The 26,455-nt window shown below is 43.7% G+C and overlaps 1 protein-coding gene across 1 annotated transcript in view; it reads left to right on the top strand.

The window, feature by feature from the left end:
- The window catches only part of LOC143982741 (protein argonaute-1), a 246,286-nt gene that overhangs the window by 178,891 nt on the left and 40,940 nt on the right, over nt 1-26,455 (top strand). Inside the window, exon 11 of the mRNA XM_077481721.1 lies at nt 20,955-21,088. Within this exon, the coding sequence (XP_077337847.1) occupies nt 20,955-21,088 (134 nt within the window). The remainder of the gene's footprint in view (nt 1-20,954; nt 21,089-26,455) is intronic.

Genomic DNA, 26,455 nt, shown 5'->3' with positions numbered 1-26,455 from the left:
CATTCAAGGCGTATTTTCAGGCTGAATTGAATGGTACCCGGGCCTCGTGGCGGAAGAAATGAGGTCTAACGCTTCTCTGTTTAGAGAGCTGGACCCCGGGATCCAGAGCTTTGGTTTTTTCAGCCATAAAGTACTGGCGAGGTGCATTTATGGGTCCAGGAGTGTGGATTCTCTAAGGGTCCCCGATTCCTGAAAGTTTTGTAACGGAGCCCACCGTGAGAGGTGAAGATTGGGTCTGTTGATTTTTACCACAGAAAATCCTGCGGTGGGAAAGGTAAGTGCAAGTGGAAGGAACTTTTAAATTTTCTTATGAAATGTCTCCTTTAAAAAAGTAAATGTTGTCATGCCTAAGAGTCACCACTGTGGGCTGTATAGAACACGTATCTTGTCATGCTTTCCTCAAACATCAAGCTGTGTCAGCTCAGTTTTTTCACTGCCCCTGCACGGCGGCTTGTTACAGGTCTCCTCCTCATCATCATCCCCCCCCCCCCACACACACACACACACACACACACACGCCAATCCCATCGGACCAGAGGCCCGTGCTCGCACAGGAAAGGGAAAGGGGCGGTGCTTAACGTGGCATTGGCATCCTCCAACTTCCAGAGCGGGGATATGCTTAAAAGCTCAGTTTTTGTTGGCTGCAGATGTTGGGGCGACACAATAGCAAAAAGGGGCATGTAAGAGGTTGGTTACACAGGCATTCCCTGACACATTTACTAATAGCATCGGGCTGAGCGTTAATAGTACAGGCATTGGCTGGACTATTGCTCAAGCAGTGAATGTGAATTCTTCTGGTAGTACCTCTGCATTTGTGCATCGGGCTATGCTCAAAAGGGTTGAAACACCCCCAAAAAAGGGCTAAAAGGATCTCCCTCAAGCTCTGGAAAGCCTACTCATCTCTACAATGGCATCCTCCCCTGAGAGGGGGTAGCTGGTCAGAGTAAGCATCGGGCCATTAAATGTTTGAAACTGTTTTCAACACTGTAGCCCCTGTCTATATTACTAAAAAGGTCTTTTTTTTCCTCAGCCATGATAGAATTGGAAGAAAGGTTAGCGGCTTTAATTGCATGCCAGTGTGGGACAAAATGTGACAGGTTCTCTTACATTACCCAGGACCCTCAAACTGAGGAACTAGGGGTGGGAGAAGATGAATTCCCTCAGAGGACCATAAAGAGTCTGATGATGACTCCTCTTCTGAGGGGTCAAATGCGGGAGGATCAGCTTCACAATATGTAAGATTGATGATGCAATTTCTTACTGAATGGTCCACTCCACATTTATGTACCCTTAACTGAGTGTTTGGGTTCCCTAAAGCCTCCTCAGTCGGTGCATGCTTTTCCTGTCCATTCATTGCTGGAAAAGCTTTTTTTATATCTGAGTGGGATCACCCAGATGAGCATTTTTTCCCTCCTAAAAAGTTTTTCACACCTTTTGGAGGAAAAAATTCACTAAATGTGAGGTATACCAGCAATTGACGCTGCTATATCCTCTGTGAATAAAAGTTTGACTTTGCTCGGACAATGCGCAGACAATGCTCAAATGCTTAGGGATCCAACAATAAAAAGTTGGAATTCCTATTTAGAAAAAAATATATATATATTTTCCCTGGCAGCCTGCGCTGACAGTAATTGGTTAATTGTTGAGAGACCAGTTTAGCCACTTTAAGACTGAGCTTCTTTTTTAGATGTGTTGTTTACAGGCTAAAAAAAATTTTTTTGCTAGAAAATTACTTAGAACCCCCAAACATTATCATTTTTTTTCTAACACCCTAGAGAATAAAATGGCAGTCGTTGCAATACTTTCTGTCACACCATATTTGCGCAGCGGTCTTACAAGTGCACTTTTTTTTTTTTTTAAATACACTTTTTTTAATTAAAAAATAAGACAACAGTAAATGTAGCTAAACATTTTTTTATATTGTGAAAGATAATATTGCGTTAAGTAGATTGATACCCAACATGTCACGCTTCAAAATTGTGCCCACTCGTGGAATGGCGACAGTTTTACCCTTAAAAATCTCCATAGGCAACATTTACAAAATTCTACAGGTTGCCTGTTTTGCGTTACAGAGGCTAGGGCTAGAATTATTGCTCTTGCTCTACTGATCGCAGTGATACCTCACATGTGTGGTTTGAACACTGTTTTCATATGCGCGTGCTACTCACGTATGCATTAGCTTTTGCCTGCGAGCTCGACAGGACAGGGCACGTTTTTTTTTTTTCTTATTTATTTTACCTTTTTTTTATTTTACACTGTTTTTAAAAATAAAAATAAAAATTGTGTCACTTTTATTCCTATTACAAGGAATGTAAACATCCCTTGTAATAGAAAAACAGCATGACGGGACCTCTTAAATATGAGATCTGGGGTCAAAAAGACCTCAGATCTCATATTTACACAAAAATGCAATGAAAAAAAAAATTGTCATTTCAAAAAATGAAAAAAATAAAATGGCCCTTTAAGAGCTATGGGCGGAAGTGGGGTTTTGATGTCACTTACGCCCTGCAGTGTCATGGAGACTGGTGGGGTCCACCTTCCCCTCACTCGTCTCCAGCACAGCCCTGCTCAGCCTGCACGCTTCTGTTCTGTGAGTAGGCGCACCTGCCATCTGCCGGCTTGATCACGTGACTTGGTCCTTCATCTGTCAGCCGCCGTTGCGTAGCGCATTATAGTAGCAAGGAAGTCTCCCCTCACAGGGTAGAGCGGGCACCAATGAGCCCTGATCACTGCTTTCATCACCTCATCCCACCATCAAGTTTCGTTCCCCTGGTATCAAGTTTCACTTACCTGGACTGCCATCAGTCACTTTTACACCCCTGATGGTCACACAGCTTAAACCCAGCACAGCCCTGTTCAGACTGCGCGCTTCTGCCTTTGAGTAGGCGCACCTGCCATCTGCCGACTTGATCACGTGACTTGGCCCTACATCTGTCGGCCGCCACAGCTCAGCGACTGCGTCAGAGAAGCGGCAGAGACAAGGTCGCTTGCGGCCATTCGCGGGCGACATGGGAGATCGGGGGGCCACCCGACGGCTGTGGGGTCATTGTGAAGGAGGGCACCAGGCAGCTGATAATGATTGCAATTGTTGAGTCACCACACTGTGTATTATGTATTAGGCCCCCAGCCCTCTAATATTGTTATTATTTGAAGGGAATGGGTTCACTCTTACCATGTTGTGAGTACTCCTGGGTTGGTTTAGTTTTGTGAGACTTCCTGCTAGCGTAGTGTTGATTGCACTCTTTTAGATATAACAGTAGCCATCATAGCTCGGTGTGGATCACTTTCATGGGTCAATACCTCTAATACACTTCTTCATCCATTAAGAAACCTTCCTGCAACCTCCTTAACAGGGGTTCTTCTTAACTACAGGTCGGCAGCGGCCAATGCTGCTAATATCGCGGCCCTTATTATGGATGAGGATCTAGATTTTCTTTGTCTCACCGAGACTTGGCTTCAAGATTTTAAAGCCCCTATCTTGGACTAGCTGGTCCCTCCTCAATATAAAATATTTCAATGTAACCGTCCAACTGGCGGGGGGTGGGGTAGCTGTGATTTTTAAAAAAGATTTTTTAATATCAGTTTCAGAGAATTTTAACACTATTTATAAATCTTTTGAAAATTTATTTTTTCCTTTTCAATTAGCCAGCAAGCTCACCTATGGATTTGCCTTGATGTATCACCCCCCTGTGTTAAAACTTGTTTTTGTTTTTGATTTTCTCAGTTTGGCCTTACAGATGTCCATTGTGTTTAAGGGCTCCTGCATCTTGGGTGATTTGAATAAGTGATTCCCCCACCCAATCCCTTATTCAAGAACTGTTGCTTTTGGGGTATAGGCAACATGTGACAGCGGCTACCCATAGTGCTGGTCATGTGTTGGACTGGCTCCTGTTCAGTGGATTGTCGGCAACCTGTGCTCAAAAGTCTGCCCAGACAGATTTGGAAAACTTGTGGCTACGGGTATTAACCAGTCAATCTATTTTGAGTTGGGTGATCCGGTAGAGAAGCTGAGTATTTTTCAGGAGTCGGTTGAAGTGGTCCTTGATGTATTAGCACCCCGTAGGATGAGATCTAACCTCGTCCCCTGGGCAAGAGCCCGCAATGGTTTATCGAGGAGTTTAGGCTCCTCGAAAAGTGGGTTCGGTCCAGGGAAAGACGCTGGCGGAAGTTCCTCCTGGAGGCTGACAAAGAGCTGTATCTGTCGGCCCTCTATCTCTATAAGAGGGCTATTAGAGAGGCTAAAAAGACCTACTTCCAGAAGCAAATTAGGAAGGCAGACAACAGGATGGCTGGACTTTCCAATATCTCTTCAGAGCTAAATCATCCCGAAGCTACCAGCTCAGCTCCTAAGTAGTCACAGGACTGGTGCCAGGAGCCTGCTGACTTCTTTGTCTCTAAGGTTCAGACCATTAGAGACAACATTTCCAGGCCAGAGACATTGACCACACAGAGATGGCCCCTGGATTAACCGGCTTCCAACTGGTTTTGACTACTCAGGTGGTTGAGGTAATTGCCTCTTTGAAACCATCTTCTTCTCCATTAGATGCATGTCCTGCCGAGCTGGTTAAAAAATCTGCTGCCCTTTTGGCCCCTTTCATTGGGGAGATAATCAACTGCTGCTTTAGGACAGGTATTATGCCGGGCGCTCTGAAGCGGCTCATGGTCTTGGCCCTGCTGATGAAATCGACCTTGGACCTGGACATACTGAGTAACTATAGGCCGATTTCCATCTTGCTTTTTATAGCAAAAGCTCCTTGTAGTTATCCAGCTACAGGCTTACCTTGAGTCTTTCCATCTTTTGGACGAATTCCAGTCCAGATTTTGTCCAGGGCAAGGAACAGAGACAAGCCTCATCTGTGTCTATGATGATGCCCTTTGCAGCTTGGACAGAGGTGACTCAGTAGTTCTGGTTCTCTTGGATCTTTCGGCCGCGTTTGATACCATAGATCATGGAATGCTACTGGAGCGGATTAAATCTGTGTTGGGTATGAGCTGGTTGGCTTTGGCGTGGGTGGCTTCTTTTTTAGAGACCAGAGTTCAGGGAGTCAAGACTGGCCCCTTCTACTCGAAGTACACTGCCCTGGATTGTGGAGTGCCACAGGGCCCTGCACTGTCACCCCTGCTGTTTAGCAGGTCGGCAAGGGGCCTCATATAGATATTAAAGTCCCACACCGTCCAGTACCATGTTTATGCGGACGACACCCAGGTTTACCTGAAGATGCCTAGGAAACGGATGGCTAATGCCACCCTTGCCAGTTTTTTGGGAGCCATCAACACATGGATGTCTGCTAACTTCCTGAAACATAATGGGGACAAAACCCGAGGTGATCATCTTGAGCGATCTGGCCTCCCTCATTTGGTCCTGCTCCAGAGGCGCCCCCCCCCCCAGGTCCATGATCCGAGATTTGTCCTAGATTCAGGTTTAACGCTGGCTCCTCGGGTAAAAAAGGTTGTGAGTGCAGGTCACTGACAGCTAAAACTCCTGAGGGGGCTGTTTAAATCTCTGGACAGAAAAACTGTCATCTGCGCCACAATAGATAGCTGCCTAGACTACTGCATCTCTCTTTATCTGGATTGCCAAAAATGCTAGTGCAGAAGCTTCAACTTATTCAAAATGCTGCGGCTAGGTTACTCATTGATGTCCCGTTGAGTAATCATATCACCCCTATCTTCTGCGCCTTGCATTGGCTGCCGGTCCACTATCACATCTTATTTAAGGGAGGTTGTGTTATGTTTAAGATTATGAGAGGCCTGGCCCCAAGCTATCTCTGCTCTTGTTTTCATAAATGAGCTCTTGTCAGATCACTCAGATTTACTGGTAGAGATCTCCTGTACATCTCGGTGCCCAAAAGATTCGGCGTGGTGGCCGGGGCTTCGCCCACCAGGGTGCCGTACTATGGAATAGCCTCCCTGTCGAGCTCCAGGATGCCCCCACTATTCCGGTCTTCCGTGGGCTACTGAAGACTTGGCTTTTCACGCAGGCTTTTCCTGTGTTGTCTCTCTTCTACCTTTCTGTCGCTCTGTGCTGCTTCTGGTCCCTGGGCCCTCTCTTACCAGGAATTCTGCTATGCACGTCAGGACCCTTCGGGGTAAGACCATGCTATATTACGATACCTCTCAACTCACAGGTAGGATCCGAATGCCTCCGCCGCTGCAACGTTTCTGGTAAGTGGCGGAGGGAACCAGATCGTGGCAGGAAGGGGGCCCTCTCCCGCCATTGATAAAAGTGATCTTGTGGCGAATCCGCCGGAGAGACCACTTTTATCTTGTACCGGACCGCCGGCCTAACATGGAGATACCGGGGTTATGGCAGCTAGCTACTGCCATAACAACGATATCCGTCCTCAAAGTAGGGACGTACATCGGCGCGCGGCGGTCCGGAAGTGGTTAACCACTTCAGCCCTGGACCAAATGTCAGCCTAAGGACCAGAGGTCTTTTTACAATTTCGCACTGCACTGCTTTAACTGGTAATTGCGCGGTCATGCAATGTTGTACCCAAACTAAATTTGCGTCCTTTTCTTCCCACAAATAGAGCTTTCTTTTGATGGTATTTCATTGCCTCTGCGATATTAAATTTTTACGATATAAAAGGAAAAAGACTTAAAATAAAAAAAAAAAAAAAAAGATATTTTCTACTTTTTGTTATAAGAAAAATCGAATGAACTAAATTTTAGTCATACATTTAGGCCAAAATGTATTCAGCCACATGTCTTTAGTAAAAAAGATGTCAATAAGCGTATATTTATTGGTTTGCGCAAAAGTTATAGCGTCTACAAACTAGAGTACATTTTCTGGAATTTACACAGCTTTTAATTTATGACTGCCTATCTCATTTCTTGAGGTGCTAAAATGGCAGGGCAGTACAAACCCCCCCCCCTATGACCCCATTTTGGAAAGTAGACACCCCAAGCAAATTGCTGAGGGGCATGTTGAGCCCATTGAATATTTATTTATTTTTTTGTCCCAAGTGATTGAATAATAACACATAAAAAAAAAAAGTTTACAAAAAGTTGTCACTAAATGATATATTGCTCACACATGCCATAGTTATATGTGGAATTGCACCCCAAAATATATTCTGCTGCTTCTCCTGAGTACAGGGATACCACATATGTGGGACTTTTTGGGAGTCTAGCCGCGTATGGCACCCCGAAAGCCAATTACTGCCTTCAGGATTTCTAAGGGTGCAAATTTTTGATTTCACTCCTCACTACCTATCACAGTTTTGAAGGCCATAAAATGCCAAAATAACACAACCCCCCCCCCCCCCCAATGACCCCATTTTGGAAAGTAGACACCCCAAGCTATTTACTGAGAGGCATGTTGAGTCCATGAAATATTTTATATTTTGCCACAAGTTGCAGGAATATTAAATTTTTTTTTTTTTTGCACAAAGTTGTCACTAAATGATATATTGCTCACACATGCTATGGGCATAAGTGAAATTACACCTCAAAATAAATTCTGCTGCTTCTCCTGAGTACGGGGATACCACATGTGGGGGACTTTTTGGGAGCCTAGCCACGTACGGGACCCCGAAAACCAAGCACTGCCTTCAGAATTTAAATATAAAACGCTACCAAAAAAAACTGTTAGCGATCGCAGGGATCAGGCCTGACTCTGCGATCGCTGTAGTTATGTGTTTAGTGTTTTGTAAGTGACAGTGATCGATCGATACTGCACTTGGGTGGGCTGGGCAGAGGGGCAAAACGCAGGTGCTAGCAGGTATCCCGCTAACAATGCTTTTTTTTGGAACCCTAAACTGCTGGGGATGCTAGTATAGATCTGATCAGATCAGATATTGATCTGTTCAGATTCTATACCACTACGGGAGGTTTATGCTTTGCGCGTGGGTGTTAGCGGTACTGGCACTAACCTAGCGCTGCCTGGGGCGACGCGGACCCTGACCCTAAAACCTAATTGATATCACCCGCCGGGTGATCAGGGGGTTAAACCTTTATTGGGTAATAAATGGTGGGTGCCCTGATGCTATAAAAAGCAAACTAACTAACCAGAGTCACCCGTAACACTTATACGGTGATCACTGGTGAAAGGATTAACTAGGGGCAATCAGGGGGTTAAAATCTTTATTAGGTAGTATATGGGGGTCCCTGACGCTATATAAAAACCTGACGGAGAACCTAAATAACTAACTGGCTAACCAGCATCACCAGTGGCACTTATACGGTGATCGCTGGTGAAAGGGTTAACTAGGGGCAATCAGGGGGTTAAAACCATTATTGGGTAGTATATGGGGGTACCTAGCGCTATAAAAACGGGGGTGGGGGGGATTTGTGTGCCTATGTGTACCTACATGTCAGTGTAGTGTTGGTGCACTTACTATTGTGTTCTCCTAGCAGTCCGGTCAAAAAGACCGCCCCGAGGAGAATGACATCACTTCCTCCCTGCCTGTGTTTACAATACACAGGCGGGGGAAGATTCTCATTCGCCAGGAGCGATCGAGCGGGGATGGCCAGAAACCAACGCCCATCTCCTCATCCCGGATCGCTCCTGAAGCGAAACGGACCGTCGCATCCAGCGGGAGGGGGTCCGATCGGACCCCCCACCCACTGGAAGGCAAGCACGTACATGTACGTGCTTGTGCCTGTCGGTGCGATTGTGCCGACGTACATTGCCATGCAGTGGTCCTTAAGTGGTTAAACAGATGCTCAAGGTTATCCTGTTCAGAAGGCCTAAGATCTGGCAAGCTACTAGCGGCTATATGTTTGCAATAGTTGCTATGAGAGATTCTATCCTTCAGGCCTAGCGTCCTTCGCTAAGCGCCATGCAAGAAGCTCCTTGCTAGTCTTCTTTTTTGCGGTGAAACGGCTGTTTGGGGATGATTTGGGTAATACATCCAGAGAAATTCTAGTGGAAAAAGTACCCCTTTGCCATTTAATAAAAGGAGTAAACATATTCCATTTTAACAAGCTCCTTATCCTGTGCCAGGGGCATCAGCCCCCAGGCAGTCACAACGGTCTCCGTCGTCAAGTGCAAAAGGTAATCCTCAGGGTCAACCCCAGGGACAAAAAGAAGTCTTGGGGGAGAAAACCTATGACATACTAAAAGATTCCTTATGAGGAGGCGCCCCTGCTTGCTCAAGGAGGGGGAATACTTCTGCGGTTCTCAAGGGTCTGGCAGGAAAGTGTCGAGACAGATGGGAGACTTCCTCAGTAGCTCCAGGGTACAAACTGGAGTTCCAAGAGCTCCCGTCTCCTCTTTTTCTCAGATCAAACATTCCTAAGGATCCAGACAAAAGAAGTCTTTCTTTCAAGTATTGGACCGTCTTTTTGCAAAAAGTGATCATGGCGTTTCCCATGTAAGAGTAGGGGTTGGGGTTTTGTTCAAACCTTTATTTCATAGTCCTAAAACCAAATGGACTTTCTGGATTTCAAAAATCGAAATCGATTCCTGAATATCCGCTCTTTTTTTGCATGGAGTCAATCCAATCAGTTGTCTCCATCCTACAAGGAGGAGAACTTCTGGCGTCAATCGACATCAAAGATGCATACCTCCATGTGCCTATTTCCCCGCTCACCAGTAATATCTACTTTTCAAGGTAGAAAATCTTAATTTTCAGTGTGTAGCTTTTCGGTCTAGCTACTGCACCTTGAGTGTTTACAAAGGTTCTGGCCCCTCCCCTAGACAGATTAAGGGCCCAAGGTATAACAATTATAGTTTACCTAGACGATCTGCTCTTGATAGACCAGTTGGTAGCCTGCTTAGACCAAAGTATGGTCACCACATTCAACTATGGAAGAAAAACAAAGAGGGCGCACCAGCCATGTGCATTATCCTTGGGTTATGTTTATTAGAAAGATAAAAAGAAAACTACTCACAAACAATAGTAAATATTCTTGCCATATGAGTAGTCGACAAGTAGCAGCATCCAGTCACAGATGAATGAAACGTCTCAAAAAATCACAAAAACACTCACAGGAGTCCCTGGAAACCTGACGCGTTTCAAGGGGCACATCCCCTCTTCCTCAGAGCTTCAGCAAGAACATCGGCACCTGTAGTCAGTTAGTAAATCAGCCAGGAAAAAAACACATTCAACTACCTGGAATACCTAGGTTGGATTCTCAACCTAGAGAAATCTTCCTTAAAACCATGAAGAAGGCTAAAATACTTGGGTCTGATCATAGATACACCCAGAAAAGGGTATTCTTGCCCCAGGCAAAGATCAGCACCATAAAGGAACTGATTCAGGTAGTCGAAGCAAGATGAATTCTTCTATTTAGCTTTGCTTGAGGCTGTTGGGAAAGATGGTGGCTGCTTTTGAGGCCGTTCCTTATGCTCAGTTTCAATCTTGGAACAAAAGGGTTCAAGCTCTAGAATTCCCAGTGTGTCTGACTCCAAAGGTGCACCAGAGCCTCAGTTTATGGTTAATAACCAAAAATCTGCAAAGGGGAAAATCCTTCAGTTACCTGGGAAGTGGTAATAACATATGCCAACCTTTTTTGGGTTGGGGAGCAGTCCTGGAAGAGGCAACTGTTCAAGAGAAAAGAGAAGTGGCCCAGATCAGAAATGGCCTTGCCAATTAACATTCTAAAGATTCGGGCACACCACTTGGTCCTGAGGGACTGAACGTTCAGTTTACAGAATTGTCCTGCCAGAATCCAATCCGACAATGCCACAAAAATGGCCTATATCAATCACCAAGGGGGCACAAGAAGTTGTGCAGCCCAGAGAGAGGTGAATCATATCCTATCTTGGGCAAAAAACAATGTACTTTGCCTATCGGCAGTCTTCATTCTAGGAATAGAAAATTGGCAGGCGGACTACTTGAGTCACCAGCGGTTGTTCCCAGGAGAATGGTTCCTTCACCCTGATATCTTCCTGTCAATATGTCAAAGAAGGGGGATCCCAGACGTAGATCTGTTTGCATCCAGGTTTAACAAAGAAATCCACAACTTTGTCAAGAACAAAGGATCCGCTAGCATGCGGAACAGATGCTTTGCTATTCCTGTAGAATCAGTTCTCACTGATTTATGCATTCCCTCCTATTCTGCCTGCATCCACGACTTCTTTGCAGAATCAAGCAGGAGGGGAATTCAGTGATTCTTATGGCCCCCAGCGTGGCCAAGGAGATCTTGGTATGCAGACATCATAAGGATGGGGGTAGGGGTCCCATGGACTCTACCAACACATCCAGACCTTTTCTCGCAAGGTCCGGTATTACATCCTACCTTACAAACACTAAATTTAACGGTTTGGCCTCTGAGTCCCACATTCTGAAGAAACATGGGCTGTCAAGTTTAGTGGTATCTACCTTCATTAATGTAAGGAAGCCGGCCTCCAGAATCACATATTATAGTCTGGAAGGCATATGTCTCCTGGGTTGAATCCAGGGGTTGGCACCCCCCGGAGGTATGTCATAGGTAGAATCCTTGACTTTCTGCAGGTGGGGTTAGAAATTAAGCTGGGATGAGTACTTTCAAAGGCCAGGTCTCGGCCATATCGGTATTGTTTCAACAATCAATTGCTTCGCATTCTTTGGTTCATAGTTTTTTTCAGGGGGTAATGCAGCTTAATCCCCCGGTTAGGTCACCCCTAAAACCTTGGGACTTGAATTTAGTTTTGTTGGCGTTACAAAAACAGCCTTTTTGAGCCGAAACGACATATTCCCTTGGTCCTTTTGACAAGGAAACTAGAAAATATCCTCTGCAAGAAGGGTATCAGAGTTGGCTGCACCTTCTTGTAAAGAGCCATAGTATTATTCACAAGGATAAGGTAGTATTGCATCCTCATCCTAACTTTCTACCAAAGGTAGCGTCAGGTTTTTATCTAAACCAGGATGTTCTACATTCCTTTTTTTTTTCCAGAACCCTGTTCTATGGAAGAAAAATCACTACATTCGCAAGGTCTACTTAAAGGCGACTGCTCAGATTAGAAAAACTGATGTTTTATTTGTGTTACCTGAAGGTCCTAAAAGAGGACAGGCAGCATTGAAATATACTATTTATAAATGGATTCAGCAAATAACTGTCCAGGCTTATGGTTTAAAGAGGATTCCATCCTCTCAAATCAAAAGCGCACTCCACTAGGACTGTTAGGGCTTCATGGGGGTGAGTCACCAAGCTTCCATGGTTCAAATCTGTAAGGCCTCAAATTGATCTTCAGTCCATACATTTACCAGATTTTATCAGGTGAATTTAAAAAGGCATGAGGATATTGCCTTTGGGCATAGTGTGCTGCAGGCAGTGGTATAACTCCTCTAGTCTCATGTTTCCCTCATTCTGTTGAGTCTCCCTCCCTTCAGTTGGTATTGCTATGGGACATCCAACATAGTAACTACTATGGCTCTGTGTCCCGTAATATACAATAAGAAAATAGGATTTTTATAACAGCTTACCTGTAAAATCCTTTTCTTTGAAGTACGTCACGGGACACAGAGGTCCCCCTCCCTTCTTTCTGGTATACACTTGTATTGCTTTGCTACAAAAACTTAGGTACTCCCAGTAGTGGAAGGGGTTATATAGGGAGTGGACTTCCTGTCTTAGGGTATGCCAGTGTCCATCACCTGAAGGTGGCTTATAACCCACATAGTAACTACTATGGCTCTTTGTCCCATGATGCACTTCAAAGAAAAGGATTTTACAGGTAAGCTGTTATAAAAATCCTATTTTATCCAGCTATATTTACTATAATATCCAAGCAAAAAAATAGAATACTACATGTCAAAGAAATAAAATAAAAATAAAACACTAAGATGGAAAAGGGATCACCTCCTCCTAAAAATGACTTGTAAACACAATCAGGTGTAGCTATCCACCTTCTCAATGGCACACAAAGCCATTTGACTTTCAACTGTAATCAGCTGTGGTCATTTCAGTCCCTGATAGTACAACTAAAGCAAACTATAAACTATTTGTGGGAAGGCCCTGTCAAAAGAGCTCTGGGATCAAGTTGTGGACAGGCACAAGTCAGGAGATAGATACAAAAAAAAATCAAAGATTTTATCAATGCCTAGAAGCACAGTCAAGTCTATTATTAAGAAGTGGAAGGTATTTGGTACAACACAGACTCTTCCTGGATCAGGACGTCACTGCAAACTGGATGACAAAGTCAGGAGTAAACGGGTCAGAGAGGCTACCAAGAGGCCTTCAGCAACTCTGAAGCAGTTCCAGGAATTTGTGACAAGAATTCATGTGACAACAATAGCACAAATTATCCAGAAATATGACTTGTCATAGGCAGCATGCATTCACGAATGAGCTTTGCCGAAACGCACCTTGAAGATTCTGAGGCCACATGGAAAAAGGTTTTCTGGTCAGATAAGACTAAAATGTAATTCTTTGGCCTCAACACCAAACGATATGTATGGTGGAAATCCAATACAGCTCACCATCCAAATATCACCATTCCTACAGTAAAGCATGGAGGTGGTAATATCCTGATATGGGGGTGTTTCTCTGCAGCAGGGACTGCAGCACTTTTCAGGATGGAAGGGAAAACTGATGGGACAAAGAATTGTCAAATTCTTGAGGAAAATCAAGCCAGCCTCTGCCAGAAAGTTGTCAGTGGGAAGAAGGTTTACTTTCCAACATGACCATGACCCAAAGCGCACAGCAAAATTTACCACACAGTGGTTGAAGGAGAAAAAGGTGAATGAATTAATGAATTGCATGAATTAAATAATGGAAGAATATTGCGCATGTGTAAAAACATAAAAATAAATAATGTCAATCACCACCATTACAATGTAAATTGTCCAGCAGCAGCACAGAAGTGAGATATAATCATAATAAACAAAATATAGAAAAAATGATTCGCTAAACAAAAATCTCATGTTGGGTTATTAAATTCAACTGTAAAAAACACAAATCCGTGATAAGTAGTGATAATCAAAAAGAAAAAAACTCCACCTCGTGCATGCACCATCACCACAGGCAATATAGACTCTTACCAGAGAGCCTGGACCCTTTATTATGAAGGGTCAAACAGGTTTGATGTAACAATCTTTGCAGGGTTCATCAGCTGGAGATGTGTCCTCAAACAGGGCATAAGCAGAATATTCAAACCAAGCTCCATCCACCCCACGAACGCGATAGCAGGAAACTGCTCTTAACCCGGCCGGTTTCATCACAAGAGGATTTCTTCTGGTTCATGCCCTGGAGGAAGTACTTTTGTGATGAAACCGGTAGGGTTAGGAGCCGTTTCCTGCTATTGCGTTTGTTTGCATAGTGCCTGGATATCTGAAAGTGAGCGTAAACCTTCATTTTTTAAAATAACAAACATATCATACTTGCCTCTACTGTGCAGTTAATTTTGTACAGTGTGGCCAGGAACCTTGTCTTCTGGGGTCCCCTGGTGGCGCTCGCAGTTCTCCTCGCATCAGTAAACCCCCAGTGCTCTCCCTGGGGGTTACCTTGCGTACAGGCTCCTGGGTCAAGCATTTGCGTGCATAGACACAGAAGGTTATCTTGAAAAAACATGAGGTTTTACAACCCCTTTAAGGCAGCCACCTATACTGTTAATCAACGCTGGTTTTACCTGTACTAATTAATGTAAGTGCAATACTTTATATTAAACAAGCCTTTTGGGATTTTACACTATTTGGCGTCTCTTTCATTTTACAATCAGTCTGATTGTGGGGTGGATGGAGCTTGGTTTGAATATCCTGCTTATGCCTTGTTTGATCTGAGGACACATCTCCAGCTGATGACCCCTGCAAAGATTGTTACATCAAGCCTGTTTGACCCTTCATAATAAAGGGTCTAGGTTCTCTGGTAAGAGTCAATATTGCCTGTGATGGCGGTGCACGCATGAGGTGGAGGTTTTTTTTTGTTTTGTTTTTTTGATTCAAGAACCCATGCTTAAATCCCATTGCAAATCTGTGTAATGACTTGAATGACGTGCAAAGTTAGTAGAAACATATCCCAACAGACTAAAGGCTACAGCAAAAAAAACCTGTCCCTGTCCTCATTTCAGGCTGCAAAGCAACAAAATGTGAATATTTTAAGGGGGGGGGGGGGTTCTTTTCTATATCCACTGTAACTCTTTAGCCACTTGGAGTATTTAGGCTAGCTGTGGGAGTATCTTGGCACATGATAGTAGTAGTGTGGGGCCCCAGATAAAATTTTGCAAGGGGGCCCACAAGCTTCAAGCTTTGGTTCTGGTTACATTCTAATGTCGCGTACACACGACCGTTTTTTCCATCATAATAAAATCTGGCGTTTTTTCCGACGGTGTTCCGCTGAAACAGAGTTGCCTACACACGATCACACCAAAGTCCGATCGTTTGAAACGCGGTTAAGTACGACTGGACTAGAAAAAGGAAGTTCAATAGCCAGTAGCTGCCCTTGAGTCATTTTTGGGCCGTCGGAACAGCATACAGACAAATGGTTTTCCCAACAGAAATTGATTCTGTCTGAAAGATTTAAAACATGTTTTTTTTCTAGGTCCGTCAGAATTTTAGAAAAAAAAAGTCAGCTGAAACCCACACACGATTGGAAATTATTGCGTCTGACTTTTTCTGCCGGAAAGTACGACCGTGTGTAAAGACATAAGTGTTCCAGAATGATGTATTGCATTTATAAGCATCTGCTTCGGCATATCTAGATGATGTCATTTTTTTTATTAAATGGTGACCCCAGCTTGTCTATAAAAAATAAGTTAAAGCCTTTTTAAAGATTGTAGGATAAAGGTTTATGCCTAATTTTGCTACTACAGAGACACAGCTTACTGATCCCACCAAAAGAAGCAAGTTCATCATGTATAAATGGAATAAAGAGGCATGAAGAGCTTTTCAGGAGCTTAAAGCAATATTGTATAAGAAACCAGTGTTACCTACCCCTCCGCTTCAGTCAAGTCTTGTACAGATGCCTCTAATGTTGGACTAGGAGCAGTCTTGTCACAGGAAATAAAGGGGAAGGAAATTCAGTAGCACACCATAGCTGAAATCGAATGCTGCATACACACGACTGGACTTTTTCGACGGACTAGGTCCGACAGAACGAATCCGCTGGACAATTCGATCGTGTGTGGGCTTCATCGGACCTTTGCTGTCCAAAAATCAGACAGACTTTAGATTTAAAACATGTTTCAAATATTTCCGACAGACTCAAGTCCGGTTGAAAAAACAGTTTAGTCTGTATGCTAGTCGGATGGATGAAAACTGATGCTAGGGCAGCTATTGGCTACTGGCTATGATCTTCCTTATTCTAGTCCAGTCGTACGTGGTCACGTTCGAATCCGCCGGACTTTGGTGTGCTTCTGTGTGGCCAATTCCGTTCGTGCGGAAAGTCCGTCGGACCTCCGCCAAAAGTCCATCGGGAAGACTGTCGGACCCAATCATTCGAAAAGTCCGGTCATGTGTACACTGCTAAACACTTTCAGAGAGGAGAAAAAGAGAGGGGCTTTTTAATTGGACTTTTCAGGCACACAGTCTAAAAATAGTTGAATTTATTTAATCAACTGTGTAAAAAAGAACACTATTGCATATAAAAAATCAATACAGTTAGTATTAGTACACCCTCGTACAACAAATCTGACACCTTACAATAACAGTGTCATTATAGAACCACATCCATAAATAAAGACAAAAAATACATTTTTTTGAAATAAAGTCTCCAATTAGAGGTATGGATATTGTGAAAGGATTAAGTCAGAAGTGTGAATCCAGGCGTAGATAACTCAATCATTATCTCGACATGTTGCACGTTGAGAAACGCTTCCTCAGGAGCAATTGACTCTAATTAAATGTACATGAAAAAAGTCATATAGATTATATATTATAGCAAATCAAGTATACACATATATCGCATAAGATAATTTCATTAATACAATTTACATGAATAAATAAGAAATTTCCCTCCAACCCCGCCCCCCCCCCCCCCAAAAAGAAGAGGAAAAAAATTTCCCTTGGGGGGATAAGGTGCTTCGTGTGGATGTTGGCAGTGCATGAGCCACTCCAATCAGTCCAGCCCCCCAGGGAGAGCCCCCAACAAAAACAATACAATAATTAATTATAAAAAAGGGAGTAATTGAATAATAGAGTAGAGTGAAGCAAGAGTGATTAATTATAATAAGATTTTTTCTGGCTTACCAAATATTTTTATGTAACAGAGGTGTATAATGCAAAATTGCTGGTAACTACTAGAATGCACTTTCATAGATCCAATAATGAATATCATTGCCAAACATGGACTCTTGGGAGGTAGTCACATATAGCGTTGGTTAGTAGCATATATATTATCAAACAGTCCGTTTGTATAACAATTATACGGCTGAAGGTTCACATGGACTAACGTCTAAAATAGAGCACAGACAACATAGTCCGTAAAGCTGCATTAAGTTCACAGACAGTTGCAAAGGTACAAAAAGAGCGGGGTAAAGTAATACTAAGCTACAGAACAAAAAGAAGTGATTACTTCCAAAGATAGTGTGGGTCCAAAATATATGGCATCGGCGTGGATCTGAGTGTGTCACTGCATTACTGCGACGGCAAGTGGGTAATGATAGAAACTCCTTTATATACGTCTGGGCCGGAAGTGCGCCATTCTTTCAGAGGGGAACTAATCCATAGTGAAAAGGAAGTGTCTCTCAATAAAGTGGGTACTAAACTCATTGCTGTATTAGCTTGTGGGCTGACAGTTGTGATTGATTCCAGAAAATTCACCACTACAGTGGATGGCTTTAAGCACATATCTAAGGACCTAGTATGGGAATGCTAATGATCTGTCAAATGTCCACTGTATGTTGGCAAACTGTGCTTCATCTCACAGGTCAGAGCAGAGGAGTGCTTATGTGAAGCATTGGCTGGTTGGATTGGGAATGGTGTATGTGTGTCTCCTAGGTTTCTCATCTACACATAGTGAGGTTTTTTAGGTTGTGATTGATGAGGAGAAAAAATTTTTTTTGTTTTCTCAAATTCTTAATTGGTCCTGTTCTTGGAACTGGCGCCTGGAGGCTTGGTAAATCTTTGGATGGGATAAAGCCTCCACTCCCATATCCACATCTTAGCTGGTAGCCAGAACACATGATTATTTTCACTCCTGCTCAGGGCTCTTTCTCATGCTCTTTGTTGTGGGAGTCTGCTGTGTGAAAAGATTGAAAGGGTACAAGTATTTATGTGTTTTGGGGAGCCCATCAGGAGACACCATGTTAGGAACTGACCTGAGTTAAGTTAGTGGCTTGGATTAGCAGTTGTTTTGTTTTATGCTGTGGGCTTGCTGTACATAGCTCTCCGGCATTGAAACAGTTTATTTTGTGCCTTGCTGAAAAAAAGCACAAGACAATTCTACTTGGATTCCATCTTGTGCATGGTTTACTGCGGCCAATAAAGTCTCCCTTAATGCTGTGATTTTTTTTCCATTCATAAACTTTCTGTTTTGACTGCACATTGATGGAAACCTAGGTCTTTAACATTTTTGTAAACCTTTACATTCTTATAACCTCAGCAGTTCCTCTTTTACAGCTCTATAATTTACTAGATGGACAGAAGGACAGGTGAAATCGAAAACAAAATGAATTAGAACATCTAACTGGAATGTGTGACTAAAGATACTTACTTTTAAATTATTTTTAGTTAACAGCATTTGTTTAAACCATGGGTGCTTAACCCCGTGGCCCTCCAGCTGTTGTGGAAGTCCCATCATGCCTCTGCCTTTCGGAGTCATGCTTGTAATGCCACGTACACACGATCAGACTATCCGGCGGACAATCTGCCGGACTTTCCAGCAGAGGTCGGTCGGACTTTCCAAGCGAGCAGACTTGCCCACACACGAACTAAATTTTCCGGCGGACAATCCGCCGGACTTTTTGCAGAGGTCCGCCGGACTTTCCAAATGAACGGACTTGCCTACACACGGACTAAAGTCCATTCATTTTGAACGTGACTTCAGGTACGACAGGACCAGCGAAGGAAGTCAATGTCTCCACTTTCATCTGTGAGATTGACATCCTGCAAGCCCTGTCACCTGGTACGGGTTTTAAGGGTAACGGCGTGGGGGTCCCCCCAAAGTCCATACCAGACCCCTACGAAACCCACATGGTCGATTTTGATAGTCCGATCATGTGTACGTGGCATAACTGTCAGGTTTGCAATGCCTCATGGGACTTGTACTTCCACAAAAAGCTGGAGGGCCACAGGTTGAGCACCCATGATTTAAACCATTTGCTCAGTAATGATATAGCAATGGAAAATGTTGTACGTGTTATTCATTAAACAAGACTGTCTTCATTATTGTGATAAAACTGACAATAAACCAGATCAAATCACATCTTAGTCATGCATAGACTAAGGCATCTAAATCCTAAAGGTTCAGAAACTTAATGGTATTGTACAGGATATAGGAGTTGATTCTTGGGCCATGGGATTATATGCCCTTACCTTCAGGTGATTGGACTTTGGCTTTGCTGGAAACTATCCCCTCCCTTCCCCCCCGGAGGGCCCATGTAACCCCACCCACTCTGTGAGGCTCTGTATTTTTACTAATGTGCTTCCTCTTTGGGAAGAATTGCCTTGTGGCACACTAGCAGTTTTCAGATCAGTTGGCCTTGATGTTCTTGGAAACTATATCTGGAACCCGCAACAGCAGGGCTGGCCTGTAATGTTGGTTTCTGACACTGGATCCTGCACTCATCCTGGTACCTGGTGAAACAAGTGACATAGCTGCAAGGTGCTATACAGATCCAGGGCAGTGGTGCATTCCCATGCCATCCAGCTCCCGTGGGAGTCTATGTCATTTCCTGTCCTGCCGCGCTGTCTGCTAGGACACACACGGGTCCCAGTGACAGCGCGGACAATTCCTATTGCGCTGCGCAACTCGCACATGCGCAGTAGGGAACCGGGAAGTGAAGCCGATTCGCTTCACTTCCTGATTCCCTCACCTAGAATGGTGACGGCAGCAGCCGAGCGATCGATCGGCCTCGGCTGCCGGCATCGCTGGAACCCGGGACAGGTGAGTGTCCATTTATTAAAAGTTAGCAGCTGTAGTATTTATAGCTGCTGGCTTTTAATATTTTTTTTAGGTGGAATCCCTCTTTAAGGTTGCCTACCCCCAGTGTAGATAATAGTGATGTACAGCCCTTTATTGCTAATTACACTGGGGGAGTTTCCCAGTGAAGCTTATGCCAGTGTCCAATCACCAGACGGTAGCAAAATATTATCTATTGTCTAAGAATCAACTCATGTTTCCTGTACTGTACTCCATGATATGGATTTTACAGATGCGTCAGAATTTCTATATTCATTCTCAAGGTACATACACTATATGGCCAAAAGTTTTTAGACACTTGACCATTATATGCTAAAAGTATATAGGCACTTGTCTAAATAGTTTAGTTCAGGCATTTCTATTCAAGGGTAATGTTAAAGATAACATATACAAAGGTTTAATAGACAATTAGACAATTATGCACTTTATGCAAGCTTTTTGTAGCAACAGATTTGAGGAAAGCCCTCTCCTGTTTCAGTGTGTGCCCCTATGCACAAAGCCATGTCTGGAGAAACATAGGTTAAATATCGAACTTGAGTGACCTGCAGAAAGTCCTGACCTCAAAGCTGTTAATCACCTTATTGATGAATTGGAACATCATTTGTGAGCCAGGTGGTCCGCCATCAGTACCTGACCTTACAAATATTTTGTATTATGGAAAGCCTTCAAAGAAGAGAGCAAGCTGTTTTAGCTGCAAGGTGGAGAGGGGGCACTTTCTTATTAAAGCCATCATTTTGGTTTAAAATGTCTAATACACTCCTATACAATGGATTTTAATGGCCAGATGTCCAATTACATTGCCCATATAATGTATATTTGTTATCTATCTGCATTACAGATCAGGTTTTAGCTAGAATATAACATTTATGTGTTCATGGGTGTACTGTGGGTATTTGAATTTATGTTTAATGCAATTTTCAGTACAATTGTGACCCTTTTTTCACAATGAGCCTTTATCAATCTGAGCTAGGGTAGTAAATAATACACAATGTTTGTTTTTCCTCTCCTAGAATAGAGCTATTGCAACTCCAAACCAAGGAGTGTGGGACATGAGAGGAAAGCAGTTCTACAACGGCATTGAGATCAAAGTTTGGGCCATTGCTTGCTTTGCTCCGCAGAAACAATGCCGGGAAGAAGTGCTAAAGTGAGTGGGAATATGATGCAGGAGGTAGAAAAGGTTTGCTGAAATTTGTGTCTACAGAAGAACTCAGATCTAATTGAACATTAAGATACTGCTAAATGAGCTATTCCTTACAATATCAATACAGATAATGTGCAGTTGAGTCCTCTCCACTACAACACAATGGTTAAAAACACTTCTACAAAATTCTTAAATTGTATCATGGAAGTTAAATCTTTCTTTTCTTCTGGTTTAGAAATGCTTAGCAAACATACTAATAATAAGGAAGAGGAGAGGGCATTTACAGAAGCTAAGATTTAAAGAAGTATCCCATTCCAGTTCCTGTTGTGGTTGCTGAGCAAGGTGCTTTAAGCAAGGAGACTTACTTTGTGAGTGTCAGTGCTTGTCCCTGGCTGCAGGGGGCACTCTAGATACCAGCACTGTAGTATGACAGTGGAGCCTATCAACCCAAGGTCATCTTCATATGCTCTTTGTGCACTATACAGGCGGTCCCTGGGTACAAACAAGATAGTCTGTAGGTTTGTTCTTAAGTTGAATCTGTTTATAAGTCAGAACAGGTAAATTTTTTAAGTGTAGCTCCAGCCAAAAAAAAACCTTTTTAAACTTTTTGGATAGCATAGGGAAGGGTTTTCATCACCCCTGTAATGTTTGTTTTGCTGTCTGTGCCCCTGTTCAGAAGATTTCACCTCACTTTCTGTTCCAATGACAATTGGATTTTGAAAATTGTGGAATCTTGTGGAAACAAGCCTTGGTGATAAAGCATCAGTGAAGGTACCTTTTTCCCATAATAACTCTTACATGAGTGAATTTCCCTTCCTAGGGGTAGATTTCCTCTCACCTCTTGTTGTCTTCCTCCGTTTGTAAGTCAGATGTTTGTAACTAAGGGACCACCTGTACAGTGTGTCTACCTGTAACAAAAAAAGTGAATGGCAGTACTTGGACTCGTAGTTCCTCCCTGGTTCATCTGCAGAGAGGGAGCATACACCAATCTTGTTTGTGTGTACAAGTTCAGGGTCTGTACAGTTTACACCACAATAAAGTACACCAATCTGCACTGCGTGTACTCTAGTACATGTATATGGATTACCAGTTTACAGGTACTTGGTAATGTCCCTTTGATCAGGTAATCCAGAACTATCCTGCAGTTCTACATTGCAAAGGCATAGGCACATTACTCTGAATAGGAAACACAGTACACAGAGGAGAGGATGGGCTTGGTGGTGGTTTTAACTTCCCTATTGGAATGCCCATACTTTTGGCCTTCATTTAGGGTAGCGCTACATCCAGCACAGAAAAACGATGGGGATGATTTACCTAAAGTGCAAGTGCATTTGCTCCAGAGCTTATTATACAAGGCAAATCTCTGCTGACTTCCACCATCCAATCATATACATGCCAAAATGCATTTTTTTTTTTCAGTTTTTTTTACTTTCCTTACATGTGATTGGGTATCCTTTGCAAAGTGAAACTTCACCACATATACTAAGCTTTGAGCCCCTGTAGAGTGCAATTGCATTTGCAAAGTGCACAGTTTTTTGCCTTTAGTAAATCAACCTTTATGTTCTTTTACTTCCTACCAGCAGTACAGATCTAGGCAGGACCAAGTGCAATATGCACTGGGTCTCCTGGGGGATTAAAACATGATTTTTTAGTCATATTAATAGTTCTTTAAATTCATGTATGTGTGGGTAATTTATATGAATCACCAGATCAAATTTATCTTTTTGCAACACTTATGCAGCATACACACGTATCAGACTATCCGGCGGACTTAGTCTGGCGGGCAAACCGCCGGACTTTCCGAACAAGCTACCTGCCCACACGTGGTACTTTTGCGGTGGACTAGGTCCGCCGTACCGCCGGACTATCCGCCGTACTTTTGAAATGAACGGACTCGCCCACACACGGAGGAAAGTCAGTTAATTTTGAGCGCGGCTCCAGGTAGCCGGGACCAGCGAAGGAAGCGTCGCTGGCCCCGTCACCTGGTATGGACTTAAAGGGCAATCCCTACGCCGAAAAAACGGCATGGGGGTCCCCCCCAGGTCCATATCAGACCCTTATCCGAGCACGCTATCTGGCCGGCCAGGAAAGGGGGTGGGGACGAGCGAGCGCCCCCCTCCTGAGCCATACCAGGCCACGTGCCCTCAACATGGGGGGTGCTTTGGGGAAGGGAGGCCGCATGGCCCCCCCACCCCAAAGCACCTTAGCACCTTGTCCCCATGTTGATAAGGACAAGGGCCTCTTCCTGACAACCATGGCCGTTGGTTGTCGGGGTCTGCGGGCGGGGGGCTTATCGGAATCCGTGAGCCCCCTTTAATAAGGGGGCCCCCGGATCCCGGCCCCCCACCCTATGTGAATGAGTATGAGGTACAATGTACCCCATACCCATTCACCTGTGAAAAAAAAAACACAACACAGAAGGGTTAAAATAGTTTATTGCACAGCTCCGGGGGTCTTCTTCCGTCTTCGGGGGTCTTCTCGCCGGACTCCTCCGCTATCTTCTGCTAGCTCTTTTACTAGCGGAGGAGCCCAGCTTTCTTCATTGCCGCCGCCCTCTTCTTCCGACTTCGGGGCTCTTGTCCCCCTCTTCGGGGGTCTTGTCCCCCTCTTTGGTTCTTCTTGCCAGGCCACCGCGCCTTTTTCTAGCTCTTCTACAAGCGGTGGCCCGGTCTTCTGTTGCCGCTGTCTTCTGGCCTTCTGTTCTTCTCTTCTACTCTTCTTCTCTTCTTGAGCTGTTGCCTCGTTGCTGTCTCTGGTCACAATGATAGGCACGCGGCGTGCTGCAACTTATATAGGGACATCGCCGGATGATGTCCTCGCCCATTATGATGTCACAGTCCCAGAGGATACTGGGACTGTGACATCATAATGGGCGGGGACATCATCCGGCAATGTCCCTATCCAGGGGCCCCCTTATTAAAGGGGGCTGACGGATTCTGATAAGCCCCCCGCTCGCAGACCCCGACAACCAACGACCAGGGTTGTCGGGAAGAGGCCCTTGTCCTCATCAACATGGGGAAAAGGTGCTTTGGGGTGGGGGGGCTGCGCGGCCCCCCCTTCCCCAAAGCAACCCCCATGTTGAGGGCAAGCGGCCTGGTACGGCTCAGGAGGGGGGGGGTGCTCGCTCGTCCCCACCCCCTTTCCTGGCCGGCTGGGTAGCGTGCTCGGATAAGGGTCTGATATGGACCTGGGGGGGGGGACTCCCATGACGTTTTTTCGGCATAGGGATTCCCCTTTAAGTCCATACCAGGTGACGGGGCCAGCGACGCCTCCTTCGCTGGTCCCGGCTACCTGGAGCCACGCTCAAAATGAGTGGACTTTTCTCCGGGCGAGAAAAGTACGTTCATTTCAAAAGTACGGCGGACTAGCACACACACGTCGTATTGTCCACCGGACTAGCACACACACGGCTGGATTGTCTGCCAAAATGCGAGTCTGGCGGACAGATTGATGTGCAAAACTACTTTCTTAGTCCGCCGGACTCTTGGGTGAAAAAAAGTCCGCCGGAGCCCACACACAGGCGGATTGTCCGGTGGACTTGAGTCCGCCGGACTTTTCCACTGGATTGTTTGATCGTGTGTACGGGGCTTTAGTGGGCAAAAATGCTCCTTTTTCAGGGATATTCAATTTGATTACCTAGGAGAGGATTGTCCTTAAAACTTAAAGTGTAAGTAAACTCCCCTATCGTTTTCAGCCAAGGAAGCTGCCATCTTAGCTTCTGTTTAATCTACAACTGCCATGATGCTGCACATGTGATCAGTTATGACAGTTTGGTTGAGAGCACAACCAATGGGAGTGTTACATTTCTGGCACATGCCGAAAATTAAACTGTTTTATGGATGGGTTTACTTCCACTTTAACTCCAGGCAAACTGGTGAATACACAGATGAAATATAGCTGTAAGAAAACTGTTTTGCCTGCCATTTCATCTGCCTTCTTTTTTACCAAGTCTTCTGGGTCCCATGTTGCTAATCTCCCATTGGGCAGCCAGCTTTGATGTAACTCCTGGCCATATTCCTGATATTTTAGAGATTCAGGGGATGAGCCTGGGTATACAGTGCACTGTGCATGTGTTACAGACAGTGTACACTATTTTGGAAATGACTAGGAGAAAGCAGAAAAACTGTATATCCTAGCAATTGCAACAAATCCCAAAGGTCTTCTTTAAAAATACAACTGAAAGTGTTTTATAACATACAGATAAAATAAATACAGTTATACAGATAAATCACCTTTGTTTTACCTGTATAACAGATAAAAATTCCTGTTGATCCTGCCAGAAATCTTGGCAGATGATAATGACCCCCTATATTATGAAGAGCAGGAGGTTATCTGTAGTCCTAAAACCTTTTCTGTCCTAGGGAGACAGTGCTTCCCCTCGATAGATACATTACAGAAAGTGAGTCATCCAAGGACAGAAGGTGTGTTAATTGCAAGATCACCTTGTAATACCAAAAGTAAAAAAAAAAAAAAAAAAAAAAAAGTGAAAAAAAACACTAATTTTACAATCACATCTATGGACTTGTAAGCTCCAATATACAACATTTTAGTTTTTATGTTGATCTTTAAGTAACACTTTTTTCAAACCCAGTGTGTGACTGAACTGCAAAATGAGAAATTGGCTCATCCCTCTGTCACTCTGTCACTTCGCTCTCCTCTCCTATCATTATGTACCTTAGACAAAAGATATATATATATGAGGTTATTGGTCAAATGATAAATGAATAAAAAGGTATCACATCCCAGTTAGTGAATATTTGAAGATATGGGAAAGAAGCTAGCAGGGGACTGGAGGGTAACCAACCCCCGGGATTTTTAAGATGGTACCAAATGTATAGACAGTAGATAAAAATCAATAAAGTTTTATTAAATATACAAAAGCATTTCCAAGAAAGGAAAAAATTTTCATGTAAACACAATATGGCAAATCTAAGTATACAAAAGCTGGTGCAGAATCATACAGAACTCCACATATTACCACATTTGTATATTATTTTTTATGCTGCATTATTTCTTTTTACATGTTTCGCTCTTTTGAGCTTCTTCAGGACATTGCAGCATGCACCGATATATAGAAAAACTGAAAATATACAAAAATAATCAATTAAAGAGGAGAATTTTTTGAGACAATCAATGTGTCCCACAAAATTCAAAGCACACATTCAATTTATTGAAATAGCGCATCCGCTCTGATCTCACTTGACCAGGACAGCTACATACTTTAGCAGTTAAATTTATCAGGACAAGGACATAACTATAAGTAGACAATAAAGTGATTGCAAAACATACAATTTTTAGATAAACTCCAATATTATAAGCATACACAGGTAGTAACAAGACTCTCCAATTTGGGGATTACAATTAGGTTTT

Source organism: Lithobates pipiens, unplaced genomic scaffold, assembly GCF_037356315.1.
Source record: "Lithobates pipiens isolate NorthernLeopardFrog02 unplaced genomic scaffold, aLitPip1_a1.2 Scaffold_16, whole genome shotgun sequence".
Taxonomy (NCBI): domain Eukaryota; kingdom Metazoa; phylum Chordata; class Amphibia; order Anura; family Ranidae; genus Lithobates; species Lithobates pipiens.
This window is presented reverse-complemented; position numbering and strand designations above follow the sequence as displayed.